Source organism: Halichoerus grypus, chromosome 3, assembly GCF_964656455.1.
Source record: "Halichoerus grypus chromosome 3, mHalGry1.hap1.1, whole genome shotgun sequence".
Classification (NCBI taxonomy): Eukaryota; Metazoa; Chordata; class Mammalia; order Carnivora; family Phocidae; genus Halichoerus; species Halichoerus grypus.
Window position 1 is genome coordinate 173,919,577 of NC_135714.1, and position 22,715 is coordinate 173,942,291.

Sequence of the window (22,715 nt, forward strand, 5' to 3'; positions counted from 1 at the left end):
AAACAGAATATATAGTCAGATCTCAAGTGGAGTTTTGATATGCAACTCTGATGGCTTGAAATGAGAACCCTGAAAATACAGTAGGCCAATGTTGTACATGTTAAATACCTTACGACTTTGTCAATTATACCTCAATAAAGCCAAAAAAAAAAAAATCAGGCTAACAAATCTTTCAATAATATCCTACACATGTAAAATATGCCCCCATAATATGTCAGCGATATTCTTAATCTACAGTGGCGTAATTTTCTCTAAGAAAATTCTTTTGTATAAGGTGAAGGAAGTAAAAAACAGTGGCAGTGGCTACAAGTTTCATAATTGTGAATGCAATGTAAAAATTTCCAAAGGGTACCCTAAATAGAATCCCTATGAAAAATAAACCAATTAAGTTCTCCTTAGGAATGCAATTAACCTTTAATCCCACATGAAAGAAAGGCTTAATTTGCTTTACCTTTGGATTGTGTAATATAATAATTTCTCTGTTGGGAGACTCCAGTTTCTTTTTCCACTCATCCAGAGTTACAGCAAGCATGTACGTTTCCTTAAGAGAAAACACATTTCATTAGATTTCTCTAATAGCTTTTCTATTAAAACTGAACTTTTTTTTACAAGAATACTGCTAGATTAACAATTACATAAGAATATCCGACTCCGATTTATCAAATATTTGAAAATGCTTTTAAAATTACAACAGATACAGTATAGAACAACAAAAAGTTCACGCCTACTTTTATCATCTAGACTAGGTAAAATCACTGTTCACATTTTGATATACTTCTTCCAATAGTATTAATGTCTACTCCAATTTAAAGAAACCAAATTTCAGACTGTTTCCAGAGCCAGAAAAATAAAAGGCTGGAAAGACCAATCCTGTGGTCATAATTTAAATATTATTAACAATGATCACCGTTAGGGAAAAAATTTTAACTTAAAGGCATAACAGTTTACATAGTAATTTAAAATCTGAAAATAAAACTACTTTATCTTGAAACTAACTTGCAAAAGAAATGCTATACATGTGATCCAGATAGAACCAAACTCTTTCTAGAAATTTCACAAAAATAAGTCACAAAAAAAGATTATTAAATAAGAGAAGAAAAAAATGAAAATAAGTGAAAAGGAGTCAAAGAAATACCTCTAATACTTGGCTGAAGCTCTCTGAGTAGGGAACATACTTATTATCTTTGTCTCCCTTGTAAAACCAGGTACATCGTCTCACTTCCGATGCTAGCTCATCCCAGTATACAGCATACCGCATCCTCTCCCCCAAATGCACATCGTATCTGCCCCCATCAGTGGGGACAACTCTCCCATTACAATCTTTTCCTATCAAGGATTGGAAAGGGGGAAAGAAGTACATATATAAAAATAAATCTCCCAAAATACAATTCTGAGCTATACTCTAAATAATGTTATGAGCATAAGAATGAACATTTTCTACTTGGCTAAACATTAAGCAAAACGGAATTGCATTTTTTCACTACTTCCCAAGCCATCAAAACCATTCTTGGTTTTAATGATACATGAAAAAGATAATACCCCAACACTGTTTTGTTCTTTTTCTGAGAGACAGTCGTGTCCCATTAAACAAACAAAAGTATATAAGGGTTTTCTGAATTTTTTGCTTGAGGAGCCAAAAAGTAAATTAACAACCATGACCATCATGATGATAAAACAGTTACCAGCGTCATTCTTGTTTCATAAAGGAAGAAAAAACAAGTGACAAGTTAAAGAATTCATTCTTTTGCAATGTGACATACCCCCATTCTTCATAAACAAAAACTGAAACATATGCTGGAACATAAGAAATGTTATTAGAGGGCGCCTGGGTGGCTCAGTTGGTTAAGAAATTGCCTTCAGCTCAGGTCATGATCCTGGAGTCCCGGGATCGAGTCCCACATCAGGCTCCCTGCTTATCAGGGAGTCTGCTTCTCCCTTTGACCCTCCCCCCTCTCACCCTCTCATGTGCTCTCTCTCTCTCTCTTCTCTCTCACTCAAATAAATAAATACAATCTTTAAAAAAAAAAAGAAATATTATTAGATAACTACGCAGAAATTACAATAAGTACTGTTTTCAAATACAGACCAAATTCTTAAATATTACAAATTGAGTGGTTAGTAGTGCAAAACTTCTATTTCTATATAAAAATGCTATAGAAGAGAGAACTGCAAAAAAATATGCTACAGAGAAAACTAGAAAAAAATCTAATATTTTTAATAGCACTCAATATAAGAACTATTATATTAGACTGAGAGAAATAGTCTTAATCTATTAAAAGTCATCATTTTCATCCTACCAGAACCATATGCCTCTTCCAGCTGCTGTGAATCCTCAGAGTTGAAAGGAATCCATGTCTCCTTAGAATCTATTATTTTACAATAAAACCAATAAGGAGAAACTGGCTCATACAAACTGCCAGCATCCATGTCTAGTAGCTCAAAGGAACTACATGAGTTTGGTGACGGGGATGGATCTGACTGGGACAATTGTTCCTGGTGTGATTCTGCTGATGACATTTTGCTCTCTAAAAGACAAGATATAAGAAAACTATCAGGAAAAATCATTTTTCTTCTATTAACAGTGAAATTTCTCTCTCTCTCTCTCACACACACACACACACACAACTGGTCACTTTAAGGTGCCATTTCTGGGGAAAAAAATCTCAAGAAATAACATATAAATTAACAGCTGGATTTGAGGGGGAGCTTTAAACAAAATGCTTCTTATAGTCAGACCAACCACTTTACACTGATTTCCCAATTTCCCAATTCTCTCAGAAAACTGCATGGCTTTCATATAGACAAACCAGAGGGGCGCCTGGGTGGCTCTGTCAGTTAAGCATCTGCCTTTGGCTCAGGTCATGATCTCAGGGTCCTGGAATGAGCCCCGCATGGCATCGGGCTCCCTGCTCAGCCTGGAGTCTGCTTCTCCCTCTCCCTCTGCTCTTCCCCCTGCTCCTGCTCTCGCTCACTCTGTCTCTCTCAAATAAATACAATTTTAAAAATAATAAACTTAAAATAACTTTAAAAAAAGACAAACCTAGAATGAGAAGAAATACATGGTTAAAAACTTGATTGCAACAAAACATCCTACCCCAATTTCCATCTAAGTCTGTTGCTAAAGGCAAAAAATTTACTCCAACTGTCTTAACACTAGATTCTAGGCTCCAGGCCCCTATCATTACACACTTACGTGATCACTGGAATCTTAAAATATTGAAAGTAAAACTATTCACTTAAGAACCTGTCACCTTTTTTTTTTTTAAGGTTTTATTTATTTGACAGAGAGAGACACAGCGAGAGAGGGAACACAAGCAGGGGGAGTGGGAGGGGGAGAAGCAGGCTTCCGGCGGAGCAGGGAGCCCGATGCGGGGCTCGATCCCAGGACCCTGGGATCATGACCTGAGCTACCCAGGCGTCCGAAGAACCCGTCCCCTTTTATTGATCCTTGAAGTGTACTTAATTAGCGACTAGGGCACGAATTCTGAAAACACGAACCCTAGTTTGAGCCACTGTGCGCACTCGCGCACCCACTCACACCGTCCAAGTCTCAGGAGAAAAGTAACAAGTGACCTCAAAAGCCTCCTTCTCTCAAAGACGACTCTGACCTATATGGTCCTACCCCTCCAACACTCCGACCACTTGGCAAGGAACACTGCACACACCGATGTGTACTCAACCTGAGGGGAGTGAGCATTGTTGGTATCTCAGCACCGAGCGCAGCCGGATGGCAAACACCTGGCCTCCTCTGAGCGAATGCTCGCCTGGCTTTCGGCCACTTTATCCTTTTTCCTAGCACCAATTTACCTGCGCCACCTTGGCGCGTCCCTCTCCCCCACGACCCTGGGCGCCTGCCGCCCAGATCTGGGACTTCAGAGCTCGGGGACTTGCCTCCTCCCGCTTCCAGCCCTGCAGAGAGGAGCGGAGCCACCGATGGAACCAGATAATTTCCCGGTGCCTTAGAACGCAGTCCGTACAAAGGGAAGCCTGGCCGCTTCACCCGGACCGAGGTCACCCCCATACCCCCGGGGTGGTTCTCCCACCACCTCCCTTCTCTGCCTCAGGCATCGCGTCCTCCTCCGCTCCCGGCATCCCCATCCCGCAGTGCCTCCAACCCGCAGCCCAGTGGGGCCTCCCTCCGCCCAGCCGCCCACCCCAACACGCCACCACGGGCTCACCTGACAGCCCCGCTGCCTTTCACACACTCCTGCCCTCGCTGAGGGGGGCACGACATGTCCCCGCGGCGGCCTTTCCCCCAAGCGCAGGCGGGGCGGGGCGCAGCAGGGCGGAGCCTGCGGCCCCGCCGGGCTCGTGCCCAACACTGGGCTCCACTGCGCTCCCAGCTGGCGAGTAGCGGCTCGGGCTACCGAGAGCAAAGGTGAGGTGGCGAGGACCGCGCCGTGGAAGCGATGGGTGGGGCAAGGAGGGCCGCAGGACACTGGCAGGAAGTGTCGCGAGAGGTGGAAGGAATCGCGCGAGATGTGGCTCCTTCCTGCGGGCAGGGAGCCGAAGCGCTGGGCGTGCGGGCGGTGCGTGGGGCGTGCCCTCCGCTCTGAGCCGGCGCGCGGAATCTCCGTCTGAGGTCGGAGGTCTTTGAAAGGCAGGGATGGGGGATAAGACATTATAGGTGTAAGGGAGCATTTTGAGTTTCAGTGAAAGAAAGCTTCTTCAGAATTAACCAGCCATGCCTCCTCACTTGGTAGACTAGATGGGAAAAGAGGCGCGCTGACCCTGGTACTACTCTGGCTAACTGTACTAAAGGGCCAGGAGAGATGCGGAGAACCCGAGGGAGACGCAGATGCCACGCCCCTAGTGAGCAATTGGTTGATAGGGCGCTAGCAGCAGCTTCCACTTCTGGGTGTGGAGGAAAATGGGTACTATTGGCATTTGCAAAGAAGAAAGTTTATCTCTGGGGCTTTGCCCCCTCCCCCTTACATTTCTTAGGATTTCGAGGCTGCCAAAAAGATACGTGTAAAAAAATGTAGAGGTGAGCTTCCCCAGATTTAAAAGCTGCACGAGAGGTTGGAAACGAGATATTTTTGTCCAAACACGATGACATAATTGAGGTGAAAAGTTTAAATGAATTTCCCCCAGTCATGAAGCTAATGGCCCTGCCCTGCTTTCCTGAGTATTTAGTTTTCTGGAAGACCTTAGCTCCTTTGAGTATTCAGTAAGACGCTTGCCTATATTCTATCTAGTTTATAGGGCAAGGATTCAGGGATGTTTTCAGTTTTGTTATTTCTTCAGAAACCGAGAAAAAAAAATTTATAACACATGAATTCTCTTACAGGTTAACAGCCACACACAAATATCCACAAGTTTACTTATACGTTCTGAAACTTACAACACCTAAAAAGCTTCCGCTCTCCAGGGAGAGGGTAAGGAATGCCAGAGTTGTCCCATTCTCTAGAATCTTGTCAGATGACTAGCTAATATCATAGACTAATAGGAGCTAGCATTTACTGAGCTCTTACTACTTCTAGGTAGGCTTGTAAGCATTTTACAAGTGTAATCCCATTTAGTCCTCACCACAACTTGAAGTAGACTATAGTTTTCCCTATTTGCAAAGATAAAATGACTTATCCAAAGTCATACTATCAGCAAGTGATGGAGCCAAAATAGCAAACACAGTGTCTGTCTTCAGAGCTGCACGTAAGCAACTTACCTAAACTCAGTTCTAAGTGACAAAACCAGACCTTGAATTTAGGTCCTCTATCTCCAAATCTCTGTATCCATAACAGCTGTTCTCAACTTTTCTGGCCTCAGGAACCCTTTACACTGTAATTATTGAGGACCCTAAAGTGTATTGTTTATGTAGGTTATATCTATCACTGTTTACTAGAAATTAAAACAAATTCAAATGTTTACTAATTTATTTAAAATAAAATTAAAAACCCGTTTCTTGTCAATAAATTTTTTAACGGAAAAATAACTATTTTAAAAAATGAAAAAATCAGTGGACAGAATGACATTGCTTTACATTTTTGTAAATTTCTTTAATGTCTGGTTTCGTAGAAAATTGTAAGATTCTCATAGTTACTTCTGCATTCAAACTGTTACAACTTTAGTTTTGGTTGAAGTATATGAAGAAAACCCAGCTTCCCTCAACTATGTAGTTGGAGAAAGAAGTATTTTAACAGCCTCTTCAGATAAAATTCAACAAATGGTGGCTTCTTAAAGGTTAGTTGCAATATGGAATCTGAAAACATATCAGTGAATATTTTGTACTCTGATACATTAAAATCCATTGGTCTATCTTGCACTTTGCATGGCTCTTTTACCTATACATGATTTATGACATCAAACATTGCTTATTTGGAAAATACCAGTTCACTGTGCTATTCAGTCTTCCAAATGTTAACACATTTCATTATACAATATATATATTTTTTAATTACCACCGGTCTCATTAGAAGAGCCTTTAAGTATTGGGAAGCTGTCAAGCTCTTAGTAAATAAAAGTTCTTTAAAGTCTGCTTTTTTCTTGAAGGGTGACATTTTATCATTGGCAACAAATACTGTCAGTTGTTTTCCTTGAAGTAACAAGCTCACTTTGTTTTCAAGACAGGCTCTGTCAAATAGCTAAATCTGACTTGTCTTAGTTCTCTGTTGTACTTTTAAATAAAAATGATGATCCATGAAAAAAAGAGTAGCTAGTGCAGTTACCAATTCAAATCACTTGTTAAGTGCTTTTTCCTCAACAGACCAGCATACTTCAGGATGCAGAACTGTTTTAGGCATACTATTTTGTCACACAGAATATGAAAAAGATGTGAATGCGAGGGTTAATATTTAATAAAATTAATAATTTTTACTTCATGAACAGTATTCTTAAGTGAAATGGGCACTATTTTTATTAGGAACGCATGGCAGTGCACAATACAATGACTGACAGTACAATTTATTTCCACTGCCTTAATTCTTGCTAAGGCGCCAGCAGTTTTACCCACCATTGCTTTTGCATCAACAGTGCAAATGTCAGAAACACAGCAAAAAAAGCAAATCATGTCTTAGTATTAATAGTTTTGATCTTGTGATCCCTGAAATGACCCCAGCATGCGTGGACTACCCTTTGAGAACTACAGCAATTAAATGTGCCCACCCTGCAGCTTGGAATATAAAAGTAATGAATAACAACACAATACCTACCCTGAAGGAGTTCACAGTCTTAAGAGACAAGCAGGTAAACAAATAAATATATCTTGAGTGTCATAACAGATACAGGAGCCAGATACATTGATAGTTACAAAAGAGGGAGTTTATCAGATGTCCAAGCATACCCCCCAGAAATTCTCATTCAGTAGGTTTTTGGTGGGATTCAGGAATCTGCATTTTAAACAAGCACTCCAGATGATTTAGAGGCAGATAGTACGGGACTTATTGAGATCTTTGAGAAACACTGCCTTAAGCACTATAAATTTTAGGTTCCCAAAAAGGCTCAGTAGGTAGGTAGGTTCAGAAAAAGAGAATATTTTATGATATATCGCTCAAAAAAAATCCCACTTAATTTTCACTGGCTGTTGTTAGCAGTTGTACATCAGATCTTTTACCAGAAAAAAAAAAAAACAACACCTTAAGAAGGCAAAATCTGAAACAAATTACCTTTTTCCTTCTAGTGGAGGGGGCAGCAAACCTTTTTCTGTAAAGGGCCAGATAACTATTTCAGGCTTTCTGGGCCATGAGGTTTCTGTCACAACTAATCAGGTCTCCCGCTGTACCACAAAAGCAGCCAGAGACAATAGGTAAAGCGATGAGTGTGGCTGTGTCCCAACAAAACTTTGTTTACAAAAGCAGGCAGTGGGTTACATTTGGTCTCTAGTGCTAGGCAGTTTGCTGACTCCATGCTCTAATACTAAAGATAATGCTAATTGCCTGTAAGTTGCCTAAAAAGCAAAAGCAGGAGCCTAAGGTCATAAAACAACTGGATTTCATATCCAAAGTAGGAAAAATTGTGAGGCATCGATTTTGAATTCCCATTTCTTTCCAAAATAAACCATATTTCAGTATTCAAAATGTATGTGTTGAGTGCCTATCAAGGCATTAGGTATAAGGATATATAGTTTTTGGAGGCAGGAGTCCCCAACCCCTGGTGGACAGCTAGGCATCCCAAGTTGAGAACACTCCACAGTTGTCTTGGATGCTCTGACTATAAAATAACAACAGGACTTCAGGCTGTGACGGTGATTCTCAAACTTCAATGAATGGAAGAATATGCTAAGTAGATTATTTTTATTTTATTTTATTTTATTTATTTTATTTTATTTGACAGCACAAGCAGGGGGAGTGGCAGGCAGAGGAAGAAGCAGCTCAGCAGGGAGCCCGATGCAGGACTCGATCCCAGGACCCTGGGATCATGACCTGAGCCGAAGGCAGACACTTAACCGACTGAGCCACCCAGGTGCCCCGCTAAGTAAATTCTTTAAAATGTAGATTTTTAGATCCAACAGCCAGACATTCTGATTAACTACAAGAGTTTAATCAGAGGGGTCATGAATCTACATTCTAATCTAGAATATACAGGCTACTGCTATGAGGCAAGGTGCTTAAATCGAGAAACAGAAGGCCTGAGCTATAATTTTGGCTATACCACTAACTTTGTTTATAAAATAAGAATGCTAGAACTAGAAGAAACCTTAGTGATTAATAGTGTGATGTTCTCCAACCCAAAGTTGGAGATTTTTGTTAAGTCCATAAATCATTCATGAAAATGCATTGTATTACTTTATAGCCACAATTGAATAGTTCCTGCCCTCAGTTTTAATAATAGAATGTTTTTACTTTGAGGAAAATGATTTATGCTTCCCTTATGATCTTCCTGTCTTCCTGCAATGAGAGCTGTTTTGGAGGCTGATAACCTGAGAACTTCACTTTAAGCTGTGCAGCAAGCTGGCTCTCCTCTAGCTCTTGGAGGTTTCCATCAAACCAAGGCTTCCTGTTGGCTAGGGTTGTCAGACTGAGCTGTAGGGGCCAATGGCAGGCGGCCCTACCATAGGCCACGTTGGCATATTAATTATTTAAAATAAAAGTTACTTAAGGGGTGCCTGGGTGGCTCAGTTGGTTAAGCGTCTGCCTTCGGCTCAGGTCATAATCCCAGCATCCTGGAATCGAGCCCCACATGGGGCTCCCTGCTCAGCAGTGTTTCTACCTCTCTTTCTACCCTTCTGCCTGCTTGTGCTTTCTCTCTCAAATAAATAAATAAAATCTTTTAAAATAAAAGTTACTTAAGAGACAGGCTGTGCAAGGACACTCAGACCTTCCTCTGTCCCTGGAAAGCAGGAAATAAGTCTCCCATGGGAAAGGTACCCTCCCTGCACCAGGAGGTACAAGAGACATCCCTATCACCCAGAGATGGGAAATTTACAGCCAAGAAGGCTGTGTAAACAACCCTTGTTACTTTTTACTAATTGACTACCACAGCCCAAATTCTGTTTAGAATTCCTCACTAATTGAACCTCCTGAAGTTAAGTTTTCTTTGTCCTGTCAACTCCTCACAAATTTGTCTTTGTCAAAAAAGTATAAATACTTCCTGCCTTGGTCACTTCTTGAGATCTCAATTTCATTATTGGGCCTCCATGCACACGTAATAAAACTTTGGTGTTTTTCTCCTGTTAATCTGTCCCATGTAAATTTAATTCTCAGCCCAGCTGGAAGACCTTGAGGGTGGAGGAAGAATTTTTCCTTCCCTTCAGAGCCAATGTAAATGTAGCAAACACAAATGTAAAATATAACACTTTTAGAAAAAAAATAGAAAATCTTCAGGAACTAGGGTTAAATAAACCAGAAGTTCTTAGAGACTTGACATCAAAAGTCCACTCCCTAAAAAGAAAAAATGATAAATAGGATTACTTCAAAATTAAAAACTTTTGCTCTGGGAAAGACTCTGTTAAGAGGATGAACAGACAAGTTGCAGACCAGGATAAAATATTTGCAAACCACACATCCAACAAGGGACTTGTCTCTAGAAAATGAAGAATTTTCAAAACTCAGCAGTGAAGACGATGGAGCCCAAGTTTGGTTTCAATACCATTTTCAGTAACAGGAACCAGGACTTCTTGGAGAAATAACTGATTCTAAGACTAGAACAGAAAATACACAAGATGAGCCTGGAGATTCTTCTAGTGCCAGAAAGTAAGGGAAGGGGGTTAAAAAAAAAAAAAAGCCACACACAATGATGGGGGTATGTCAAAAGGACCCAACTGAGAGCGCTCCCAATGGCCAAAGCAAAAGAATCTGAGCAACAAAATAAATAAGGCAGTATTAGATTATAACACAAAGTATAAAATAAATATCTATGAACCCATACTGATATAAATTGATTAAACAAACAAACAAATGGGAGAATAGACAAATATCCCTTGCAGGGAAATTCCACATAATTTATGTAGATAAACATTCTCGAGGTGGAGGATAACGCCCTGCTCCTTAAGCATGGCACTGTGTATAATGACTTCCTTCCATAGAGTACAGTATGAGAAAGGGGAAAAGAAAGTAATTTTATGGTAGAGAAACCTAACAAACCCTACCTCAGCCAGGTGATTAAGGTTAACATCAACAGTATAAGTTATTTGATATGAGATGGACTCTTATCTCTGTGGTCTTCCTCCCAAAAACCCACAGCCCCAATGTATATGGAAAAACATCAGACAAATCGCACTTGAGGGGCAGTCTACAAAATATCTGACCAGTACTCCTCAAGACGGTCATGGTCACCAAAAACAAGGAAACTCTGAGAAACTGTCACAGCCATTTTAGTTAATGAGAATCTATCCTTATTGGTCCATTAATTGTGTCAAATGTATAATACTAATTTAAATTGTTAATAGATTGTGGAGTATAAAGGAACTCTGTAGCATCCTAAATTTTCTGTAAATCTGAACTATTCTAAAGTAAGAAGCTTATTAAAATAAATCCCCCTAAAATGAGCAAAGGACACACATAGACGTTTCACGGGAGAGAATACACAGGTGGCAAATAAGCACATGCCAAGATGTTCAACATGATAACTATTAAGGAAATGCAAATTAAACCACAATGAGGTATCATTACACATCTATCAGAACGCCTAAGATAAAAAATAGTGACACCATCAAATACTGGCAAGGATGCAGAGAAATTCATCCATGCTGGTGGGAATGTAAAATGGTGCAGCCACTCCAGAAAAGTTTGGTAATTTCCTACAAAATTAAGCATGCAACTACACTATGGCCCAGAGCTGCATTCCTGGGCATGTTTCCCCAAAGAAATGAAAACCATGTCCACACAAAAACCTGTACATGAATGTACATAGCAGCTTTATTCATAATAGCCCCAAATTGGAAACAACTCAGATGTCTTCAATAGGTGAGTGGTTAAACTGTGGTACATCCATATCACAGACTACTACTTAGCAATAAAAAAGAACTACTGATACAGGAAACCACTTGAATGAAGCCTCTCAAGAGAAGTATCCTGAGTGAAAAAAAGCCAATCTCTAATGGTTACTGTACAATTCTACTTATGTAACATTCTCAAAATGGCAAAATTCAGAAATGGAAAACAGATTAGTGATTGCCACAGGTTTAGTGTGGTGGGAAAGGAGAAGTAGGTGTGCCTGTGAAAGGTCAACAGTAAGAATAAATGTGGTGGTGGAATTGTTCTTTCTTGACAGTATCAGTGTCAATATGCTGGTTTGACACTGCAGTTAAGTTTTGCAAAATATTACCATTGCGGGAAACTGGGTAAAGAGTATATGAAAGCTGTGCATTATTTCTTAAAGCTGCATGGGAATCTACAAGTATCTCCAAACTTCAAAAAATACAGTACCTCCAGTAAATCTGAATTTCAGGAAAACAGTCATTTTTAGTGTTAGTGTGTCCCACACAATATTTGGAACATAATCATTTAAAAAAAATGATTTGTTATTTATCTGAAATCCAAATGTAACTAGGAGTCCTATAATTTATCAGACAATACTACTCTTAACATTAGCCTATGAAGACAAAGTATATATTGCAAAATAAAAGGACATTTAAGGGTTGGCAGACAGAAAATGTGCCCTGATCCCAGAAACCTCTAAATCCTCACTCTCAGAGCTGGTACCTCCTCTGCCTCACATTTCATGACAACAAATGTGCCCACTACTCCTGATGAGAAAAGCCACACGGAGTATAAAACCTCCCATTTACACACGGGAATGAAAATTATTCAGACAATCCTCCCTTCCTAATTTCAGATTTAAAAGAGCTATTCCCTTCTAACAAAGATTATGAAAAAATAAAAAGGAAATAGTGAGGAAGCATTTTCTAGAAACAATTTTGGGTCTCCAGTATAATACTGCAAAACACAACCAAGAACTAACAGACATCTGAGAAAATATCTCTAATATGATAAAGATGGAGATCAAAAAAGAAAGGAAAAAGCAATTACAGAGGAAATCCATTATTCAGTAAAAAGGAAACACTGAGAAATTATCATTAATAGTCCTCAGAGATAGAAGATGCTACAACCACAAACAAAAGCAGAATTCCATAAAGGAACACAGAGAACAAAAAAAAATTGTTACAATTTAAAAATATATAGTAGAAATGTAAAACTCAATGAAGATTTAGAAGATAAAGGTGAGTAAACCTCCCGCAAAGTACAGCAGAAAGGCAAAAAGTAAAAAAGAAAAGTGAATCAAAGAACCAGTCTAGGGGCGCCTGGGTGGCTCAGTGGGTTAAGCATCCCACTCTTGATTTCGGCTCAGGTCATGATCTCAGGATCGTGAGATTGAGCTCCATGCCAGGCTCTGCACCGAGCATGGAGCCTGCTTAAGATTCTCTCTCCCTCTGTCCCACCCACCCACCAGTCTCTCCCTTAAAAAAACAAAAACAAAAACAAAAAAACAGTCTAAGAGGTCTATAACAGAAACGGCAGGAATTCTAGAAAGAGTTAACAGATGAGGGTGATGGGTGATGAGGCGGAAAATTAACAAAATCAAGACAATGTCATTGGACTTAGGGTGTGAGTTCCCAGAATGAAATGTGCCCAATAAGATGCACAAAAACAGACCCACACCAAAGCTACACTGTTAGGAAATTTCAGAACACAGGGGACAAAAATATCATACAAGCTTCCAGAGAGAAGGGTTTTATACAAAGGATCATGAAAACACATTTTCAAATATGTAAGATGTAAAAAAAAAATTTTTCTCCTGCACCCTTTTGCAGGAAGCTACTAGAGAACATGCTCTACACCAAACTGAGGGAATAAATTAAGAGAAAGACATAAAGTACAGAAAACAGGAAATCAGCAGGAGAAGCAAAAAGAATCCCCAGGGTAAGTAGAAGATCCCAGAATGATAATATGCAATCAGAACATACCAGTTCTCCAGTTAGAAGGCTCCAGGGTAGACTTCTTCAGGAGTTTGAAATTGAGAAAATGTCTGTCTGAACATCTGATAAGATTTACACAAATGATGGAGGGTTTGAGGTCAAATTAGCTATAAGTACATGAGCAAACTCAATAATTAACTGCAGGGAAAAGAAGGAGTTGTTCAGGAAAGGAAGAATAATCACAGTTTACATGACTGAGCTCTGGTTAGCATTTATGTGGTCATAATAATGTACAACAAAATCATATAACTACATTTGAGGAGGATGAGTTTTGGGGGATGAGGACTGAGATGTGCATATGGTAAGGGCAGAGAGATAAACCTAAACCTTCAGCCTCTATAATAGAAAATTAGTAGAAATGACCTAAAATTGATAAAATGAAGGAAGCAATACAATTGTGTCATTAAAAAATATGGAAAGGTGCCTGGCTGGCTCAGTCGGTGGAGTGTACAACTCTTGATCTTGTGATTGTTAGTTCAAGCCCCACACTGAGTGTAGAGATTACTTAAAAAAATAAAACCTTTAAAAAAATAAATAAAAATTTAAAATATGGAGATGACACCTAAAGGAGCTAGAAAAAGAACAAACAAAACCCAAAAGCAGCATAAGGAAGGAAATAATAAAGACGAGAGCAGAAATAAATGATATAGCAACTAAAAAAACAATAGGAAAACAACAAAAATATGAAGAGAATTTGTTAAAAACTCTGTTCAAAGTGCTTGCTTTTGTAGAAGGAAACAAGGGACTGGGAGCAGAAGCATGGTCCTTGTCAGAGAATTGACTCTTTACCCTTATAACTTCCATAGAATTATTTGAGTCTTTAAGCTTATAACTTTCTTAAAAAGAAAAAAAAAAAGATGAAAAAGAAAAAATCCAGTCATCAACTATCCATCTCCCCAAAATCTTTTTTGTAAATGCCAATTTAATCTATAGTTTTCAACTTTATTTTAAATCTGCCTATCTTTAACGGTATTACATTAACCACTAAAGAACTGTTTTCAAAACCCTATTTTTGAAAGCATTTAGAAGAGTTCCATACCAACAATGTAGAGACAAGCATAACCCACCATCCAGATACTTCATTAGGGCATATTTGTCTAAACATTTCTATTGGCATTTATATGTGAAACAATAATGGCTTATTAAAAAGAAGACATAGCTGTATTTAACATGCCAGATGTGGGTAACTTTATTCAAGACTTTGACAAAAACTATCCCCAAAGCAATATAAATTTAGATACTTTTAGGAAGTCCAGATGTGAAACTCCAAGAAAATTTTGAATTCAGTCTGGAGTCAATACTAGGTCAGATACTGAACCAAACCCGCAAATGATAAATACTACTTTCCTTCTTGAGTTCATTATATTTTCTGAAACAGGTTACCAAAACTCTCCTTTCTTTGATATTGGTATATGGAATCATTTTAACATGGTTTACTTCTTTAAGTTCTAAGTTTGTATTTATCCTGAATATCTTGTTGAAAATATAAATCCAAATGTGATAACGCTTCCTTACAGAAGATTTCCAATTAGTAAATGTAGAAGAAATGAGAGAAACAGAAAATCACCATTAGAACACCACAGTAGTAACTGACACAAGCAAGATCTGGCAGTGGACACGAAAATGAGTGGGCAATAGTTTAAGCAGAAACATTTGCATAGTCTCAAAGTATCCCCAGCAAATATTTAGTCATTACAAAGAAAAATGTAGGAATTTTACAGTAGAGAATCCTAGCAGACACCACCTTAGATAGCGATTAAGGTTAACAACACCAGAAACACATTATGACATCAGGTGTCATGATACACTGTCACAGACCGGGAGGACACTATGGAGACATGACAACTAAATGCAAGGTAGAATCCTGCATGGGATCTTGGAACAGTAAAAGGACATCAGTGAAAAGACCAAGAAAATCTCTACTTTTTAAACTCTCTACTTGAGTTAACAGTATTGTATCAAGGCTAATTTCCTAATTTGACAATTGTTCTATGGTTATATAAGATGTTGACATAAGGGGAAGTTCAGTGAAGAATATACAGAAACTACTAATTTTACAACTCTTCAGGAGGTCTAAAATTATCTCAAAATTAAAAAAAAAAGCTGCTACAAAACATACAAACACATATATGTGCATAATGTGTGTGTGTTGTGTGTGTATGTAAAAATCAAGACTTCGTGGAAATTGGTATCTTGGGTCCTCGGTTAAACAACAGTGTTCTCTCCTGAATTCGTCACTGAGTCATCACTGTCTCACTGGTTTCCTTTAAGTTGGCTTTAAGGTTCTCCCCCTTCTAAATTTTTAGTTTCAAGTACAATTTTCTAATTTTCATAGAAAGCCTTTTTTTTTTTTTTAACATTCCTCTATTAGGCCAAAAATTAAAATCCTAGAATAAAATTGTCACATTATCTCATAAAGTCACTCATCCCACCCATAAGCCCCAGCCAATATTTTTACTCCATTTCTTCTCATCATATATTTGTCTGGTTTTGTTTAAAAGGAGAGGAGATGGGAGTGCCTGGGTGGCTCAGGTCTTGATCTCAGGATTGGGAGTTCAAGCCCCACATTGGGCTTCCATGCTGGGCATGGAGCCCACTTTAAAAAAAAAAAAAGAAAGGAGAGGAGATGACTGATAGATTTATTATCACTAATAGGCCTGATAGTCTAGAAAAAAGTTATCACTTGGATATCTTATTAAGAAACAGTTGTTTTTCCAATAACAGATACTGTATACTAGAACTCACTTAGATAGAAAAAGTAAGTCATTTACCTAAATCTCTTCCACACCGTAACATAAAGCTACATAAGCAAGCCCAGCTAAAACCCTTTCAATATCCCTTTCTTAAATCTGGCTCTGAAATGACCATTATTAATAGTAATAAACATCTTTTTTATACAACAATTTATCCTAGGGAAATAAAGGTAAACATCGAATCTACCTTTAAAAGAAGAAAATTTCCCACTCTCGCTATGGCTGATTCATTCCCTGAGCATGAATCCTTTATTACCCTCATTGTTTTTGACTATAAACTGAGCTGAAATCTGCTCATAGGGATCTTGATGGTGAAACTAATTATTTTAGATAGAGAAACGCATTTCCAAATGGTCACATTTATTACTTTTGCAGTTATTTCTTCTCACTGTGGCTTTAATTTTGCATCTGTATCTATCATAATGCTCTACATGGAAGCAGCAGCAGTGAAAAGATAATTAAGGGATGGGGAAGGAAATTTTAAGGTGGATCTTTATCCAAAAACAATAAAAAAGCAAAAAACAAAATGGCCACAAACATTTCATTCCTGTGCCCTTGCCATCTCCCAATTCGCCTTCCATTATTAACATGAAAAGGAGAAGTGGTAAAACTCTACCCTAATGATCTACACAAAAAAGGAGACAATTTACCTCAAGAACTCACTACACACTGCAATATATTCAAGTGGTGAAAAGATATAAATTCATTCAGAACTGCCATACTATCTGGCTGTCAATATAGTCTCTTGAATAATTAAACATATTACTACAAAACGTACCAAGAAGTAAAGAATAATACTATATTTGTGAACTGCAAATAACAAAACAAAACAGAGGTCCAAGAAGGCTAAAGTCCAAGCTGTAATTTACACATGAAGTGTACGTTGAAAGCAGTCACAATGTACAAAAATGTGACAAGTAATCCACATGGTTAAAAAAGCAGAGCCTGTTTGCCTCAGATTATATCCAGTCTCATCTGGTAGATTTTTGATAAGCCTGTTACATAAAGCGTGTTTCCCTCCTGCTGATAAGAAGCAGCTTGTAGATATCCACAAATTTCTTAAGGAGTGAGTCTACTTGGCAATAACGGTAACTCCACAGTTTCCTATTACATTCATTGGTCTGAAAACTGAAAACAACTCATAACTAAAATGTTCTTTCAAGTCCTTTACCAGTTTTTCAAGTTTTAATCAAAGGAAAGTTGGAATGTATTGCTTCTTGTCACCAACAAGCATTTCAAAAAGAGGGTTAATTAACCAAAATCAAGAGTTCTTTGGTCAAGTTAGTAACAGGCTTCCCCTTTGTTCTAAATCCTTCATAATCCTTTTTTTTCCAGTTTTTCCAGGATGGCCTGGATTTTACAAACAGCCTCTTTCCTGGCCTGCCGGACAGAGTCCTGGCCCCCAGTTTCAACTGAATCCAGTTCCAAAAGTTCCTTGGTTAGCATTTCTTCCAGAAGCCAGTATGCTTTGTCTGTCTTTTTCCCTACGAACTCTTCTACTTCTTGCTCAAGATACTGGACCTTCTCCAGCACATGTATAATTTTTTTAATACTTGGGGGAGTACCTTCCTCTGAAGATAAACACTCTTCAGGAAGATTATCACTTTGATCTTGATTGCTGGGGTGTTCGTTGGTGGCATCACCATACAGCTGAGGCTCAGCACTATATTGGACTTGAGAATCCAAAAGATCTGAATTATCATTGTTCATTGTTCCCGAGGACTCGTACTGATGGACATTGCAAGGAAAGTTGTGCCGGTTCATGCCTTGATCTGATTGGCTATAGGGGTATGAGGCATCCTTGGAGTGGGAGAGCAAAGAGGGGAAAAGAACTGTTTTAATGGGAATCCATCAATATCAGATTTGTTAGCCCACATCTTTCACCTGACCATGAAGGGACATGAAAAGATTCCCCACTAATAAAACTGGACCTCCCTCCTTAATCATTTGATAAAAACACAACCCTAAAAAGATAAAAGGAGTGCTCTGTCAAGTAAAAGGCAGAGAATTCCTGAGTATAATGGCTGGAATCTACCCTGAAGCGCTCATCGTCATGAACACCTCATAATCTATCCTTCCCACCTCACAATCCGCAGTGACTTAATAAATAGGAATTAGTTTTTCTCCCTAAAGAGTTAAAACCTTAAGACAGATCTTAAAAAGGAACATAGGCAAATGATGTTCAAATGATGTTCAAGTCCATGGTTTATACAATTTCACATTGGTATCGTCTTCTGTCTACAGATTGAGGTAATAAAATACATCTTTGATTTTGTTTAATATTCAAATAGCAGTACAACAAACAGTAAATGAGCATTTTTCTGGCTTTTACAAAAAAGATGTGAACCTAAAACTGCTCTAAAAAATAGTTTGTTAAAAGAAAAAAGAAACTGGGCTACGTAAAGCTATAGGTAGTAATCACCAACTTTTTGCAATTAGTCCCCATTTAACACACACCAACGCAGAAAATTTCCATGTTGTGCTCTCTCAATTACCCAAACATCAAAAGAATGTTTAGAAGGTCTCCTACCTTGGGCTGATGGGGTGGTGGTGAAGGAGGTGACTGAGGAGAGCTGCTACTAGGCCATGGTGAAGTACTCTCACTCATGTAGAGATTCCCAGGTGGTGCTGAGGGGGCAGCTGAAGGCCAGGGGTAACGGGTTCCCATTCCATAAGCACCAGGAGAAGCCCATGAGTCCTCTTGTGGTCGTACAGTTGGTCCTGGTTGTGGAACACTACGATTACCATCCCCATAAGGATAATGAGGCAGGGTCATTCCAGGGTTCTAGATTGAGAGGAAGGAAATATGCTGGTCATTGCTAAAAAAAACTTAAAGTAATGAAAATACTCTAGTATAAACAGACTGAGATGTTTCCTCTCTGCTTAACAGAGTATACTTTAGCTGCTACTGAGCTAAGCTGCAGCATCTCTAATCAGTTGTAGTCATTTCTCCAAGCCAAAAAAGAGCTTGGTTCGAAAGATACAAGGGCAGATTTAGTGATAATCAAACTCAGAAGGAGAAAGCTTAAAATTCAATGGCTAAAGCACAGCATAAGTCTGTCCCATGATATTATAAGTAAGTGGACCCATATGCTATAAGGAAGCACAAATAAAAGATGTATTAGAACTCCCCTTGAAGTGGACAGAGAAATAAACATGGTATCACTCATAGAATTTTTTTTTTTAAAGTAGCCCAACACAGGGCTTGAACTCACAACCAAGAGTCTGGACACTTAACCAACTAAGCCTCCCAGGTGCCCCTCACTCACAGAATATTAAAAAATAAAAACACAACAGAAAACTGCTCACCTGTGAAGCAGGATATCCTGGAACCTGCCCCCTAAGAGGGGCTGCTTCAGTCTGGCAGTCCTGCTGAGGATACAGCCAACGAGAGACTGGGGCTGGGCTGTTGCCGGGTGAACGATAAGTGCTTGGAATCTCTGGGGAGTAACTGGTCTGAGTATATCCCGGTGTGTAATATGCCCCAGAGTATGAGGCAGTATTTGTCGCAGGACCGGTGGGGTACGGTGAGCCATATACTCCATTTGTATAAGAGTTCAAACTCTATAAAAAAGCAAAGTTGAGAGAAAAAAGGATGACTGAATGGAAGAACTAAAATGCCCTGACTTAAAATGCAACTTTGAAAACTTTAGGAAGGAAAAAGATCAGTAACTAATGAAAATATGAACTCCCGGGGTGCCTGGGTGGCTCAGTCGGTTGAGCATCTGCCTTCGGCTCAGGTCATGATCCCAGGGTCCTGGGATCGAGTCCCGCATCAGGCTCCTTACTCAGCGGGGAATATGCTTCTCCCTCTCCCTCTGCCTGCCACTCCCCCTGCTTGTGCTGTGTCAAATAAATAAATAAAATCTTAAAAAAAAAAAAAAAAAGAAAGAAAGAAAGAAAATATGAACTCCCTAAGCAATCTCTGAAATATTCTTCCTCTCATCTATTATGACCATATACCACATATTAAACTCAGATTATCACTGTAGAGTCTGTGTTCTAACAATGAAAGAGTATGTTGTGATGCATGATGAAGCGACGGCCTCAGAGCCATGCTTCCCAAACACTTCTGTAAGTATACCTAACAATTACACCTAACAGCGGAGAACTTGTTCCATCCCCTCGGGGAGGGGTTCTGGGAAACCGGGGAAAAGGGCTACACAGAGAAGAAAATAAACATGATACAACTGAGAGAAGAGAAGACTAGAGAGACAGCTCTGTGTTTGTGTCTGACCTCTACGGAGCCTTCATTTCTCCACCAGAAAAATGGAAATCATAAACTTACCTTGCAGGACTACTATGAGATGCTATGTATAAATGCTTAGTGTCTGGCACATAGTATGCTCAATAAATGGTAATTATTTATAATATCACTGTTGTTACTATTATTATGGCAAGATCAAGAAATGAAACCAGATCTGACCCCAAAGCCCATGTTCTTTGTACTATCCCACTCTGCTTCCCAAGTAAACAACAATAGACTACAGAGGCAAATTCTTCATATGTTGCTTACTGTAGTTTTAAATCACCTCTCCAGACTATTATTGGCACCCAGAATCCTAGTTTAGTTATCCAAACAAGATTAAAGCTAAATTTTAAACGGTAAAAACATAGAATCGATTTTTCCTGTACTCCTCTAAGATACATAATCTTTCCCGCTTTAGGTAAAAGAACAAGAAAAGAATCCCTGCAATGTTAACTAGACTTCACTGTGGTGATCATCTCCCATTGTATACAAATATTGAATCATTATATTGTACACTGGAACTAATACAATGTTGTATGTTAATTATGCCTCAATTTAAAAAAAGGCTCCTGATAGCTTATACAGTTGTTAATGACTGAAGAAAATAATACTCAAATTTGATTCCTACTCTAACACATCAAAAATTGGGATGAATCAAAGTAGGAGGGTAGTCATAATTCTGTGGAAAATAAATTCTCAGCCATACTTTTATGGCAAGGAGATAAAAGACAGGCTATTATCACCATTTGGCCAAAGAACTGCATGCAGGAACAGGTGCAATGGAAGATCCAGCAAGGCACTCCCCAACCAGAAGGACGATGAACCACCCCTTTGTTAAAGCTATTACAGGGCTGTTAAAGTCATCCACCTAGATGTGCCTAAAAAAAGAATCCTTAATATAACGTACACAGTTAGAAACTTGATAAAACATCATGTGACTTTTTGTACTGTTATTCAACTTCTAAATTTTTTTTTTTTTTAGATTTTATTTATTTATTTGACAGAGAGAGAGCGAGAGCAGGAACACAAGCAGGGGGAGTGGGAGAGGGAGAAGCAGGCTTCCTGCTGAGCAGAGAGCCCGATGCAGGACTCGATCCCAGGATGCCGGGATCATGACCTGAGCCGAAGGCAGACGCTTAATGACTGAGCCACCCAGGCGCCCCTGTTATTCAACTTCTAGAAATCCTTCCTAAGGAGAAGATTCAACTATAAAAAAAGTTACAGGCGTGAACTATTTATAATCACACAAAATTGCAAACAACCTAAATGTCCTGCAATATAATGGAATGACTGAGTACATAATGGGCTATTCATTGAAGGAATTTTATTGTCTTTAAATTCACTGCTAGAAGGGCGCCTGGGTGGCTCAGTCGGTTAAGCGTCTGCCTTCAGCTCAGGTCATGATCCTGGGGTCCTGGGATCAAGCCCTGCGTCGGGCTCCCTGCTCGGCGGGGAGTCTGCTTTTCCTCCCTCTGCCTCTCCCCTGGCTTGTGCTCTCTCTCTCTCTCTCTCAAATAAATAAATAAAATCTTAAAAAAAAAAAAATGCACTCTTAGAACTGACCATTTAATGATACTAAAGAATTATTTTTAGTTTTTTTAAGTTTTAATAAGTTATGTTTTTAAAACTTATATTTTAAAGATATATATTTGAGTATTTACAAGTAAAATAATGTCTGGAATTTGCTTCAAAATAATCCAAGGATACAAATGAAACAAGATGACTGTGTATTGATACTTATTGAAGCTGAGATGAGTACACAGGAGATTACTGTGCTATTCCCATCCCTTCTGATTGTCTGAAAATGTCCTTAATATTAAAAAAAAAAAAAACTTCACCTGTTATTTCACCCTATAACATGGAAAGTACGTATGATAAACAAAAAGTCATACAAAAAAGTGTATGTGTGGGGAAACTGGGTGGCTGTTGGTTAAGCATCTGACTCTTGATTTCAGCTCAGGTCATGATCTCAGGGTCTTGGGATGGAGACCCACATTGGGCTCCGTGCTCAGCAGGGAGTCTGCTTGAGATTCTCTCCCCTTCCTTCTCCCTCTACCCCTACCCCACTCATGTGTGGTCTCTCTCTCTCCAAAATAAATAAATCTTTTTTTTTAAGTGTATGTACAGTAAGTTTAAAGCTGTATAAACATAATAGGGAAAGGGCAAAACAAATCTGCCAAAATACAGCTCTATTAGGATGGCAGAATTAGTGTTTCCCCCCTTTTCTTTATTTTCCAAATATTTAGTAACAAAGTTGTATTACTTTGGTAGTAAAAAAAAAAAAAATTTTATGCTATTAAAAATGTCATGAAAGGGGCACCTAGGTGGCTCAGTCAGTTGCGCATCCGGCTCTGGATTTTGG

General features: G+C 38.9%; 2 protein-coding genes across 9 annotated transcripts in view; both read right to left on the reverse strand.

The window, feature by feature from the left end:
* Positions 1-4,458, reverse strand: part of DDHD2 (DDHD domain containing 2) — a 46,721-nt gene extending 42,263 nt beyond the window's left edge. For 2 of the 3 annotated variants that reach the window (XR_013446628.1, XM_036109902.2), the window contains exons 1-4: positions 4,179-4,458; positions 2,298-2,525; positions 1,136-1,326; positions 452-541 (exon numbers count right to left, since the gene is read on the reverse strand). Coding sequence is in view for 2 of the 3 variants with exons in the window: in XM_036109902.2 (XP_035965795.1) it covers positions 452-541; positions 1,136-1,326; positions 2,298-2,517 (501 nt within the window). In the remaining variant the exon portion in view is untranslated. The remainder of the gene's footprint in view (positions 1-451; positions 542-1,135; positions 1,327-2,297; positions 2,526-4,178) is intronic. The other variant, XM_036109903.2, reaches the window with a different exon arrangement.
* Positions 4,459-6,827: 2,369 nt separating this feature from the next.
* The window catches only part of BAG4 (BAG cochaperone 4), a 37,002-nt gene continuing 21,114 nt past the window's right edge, over positions 6,828-22,715 (reverse strand). For 2 of the 6 annotated variants that reach the window (XM_036109923.2, XM_036109922.2), the window contains 3 exons: positions 19,414-19,668; positions 18,635-18,889; positions 6,828-17,904 (listed from right to left, as the gene is read on the reverse strand). In XM_036109923.2, coding sequence (XP_035965816.1) covers positions 17,419-17,904; positions 18,635-18,889; positions 19,414-19,668 — 996 coding nt within the window. In that variant the 3' untranslated portion in view covers positions 6,828-17,418. The remainder of the gene's footprint in view (positions 17,905-18,634; positions 18,890-19,413; positions 19,669-22,715) is intronic. The other 4 variants (XR_013446631.1, XR_013446632.1, XR_013446630.1 and 1 more) reach the window with 4 other exon arrangements.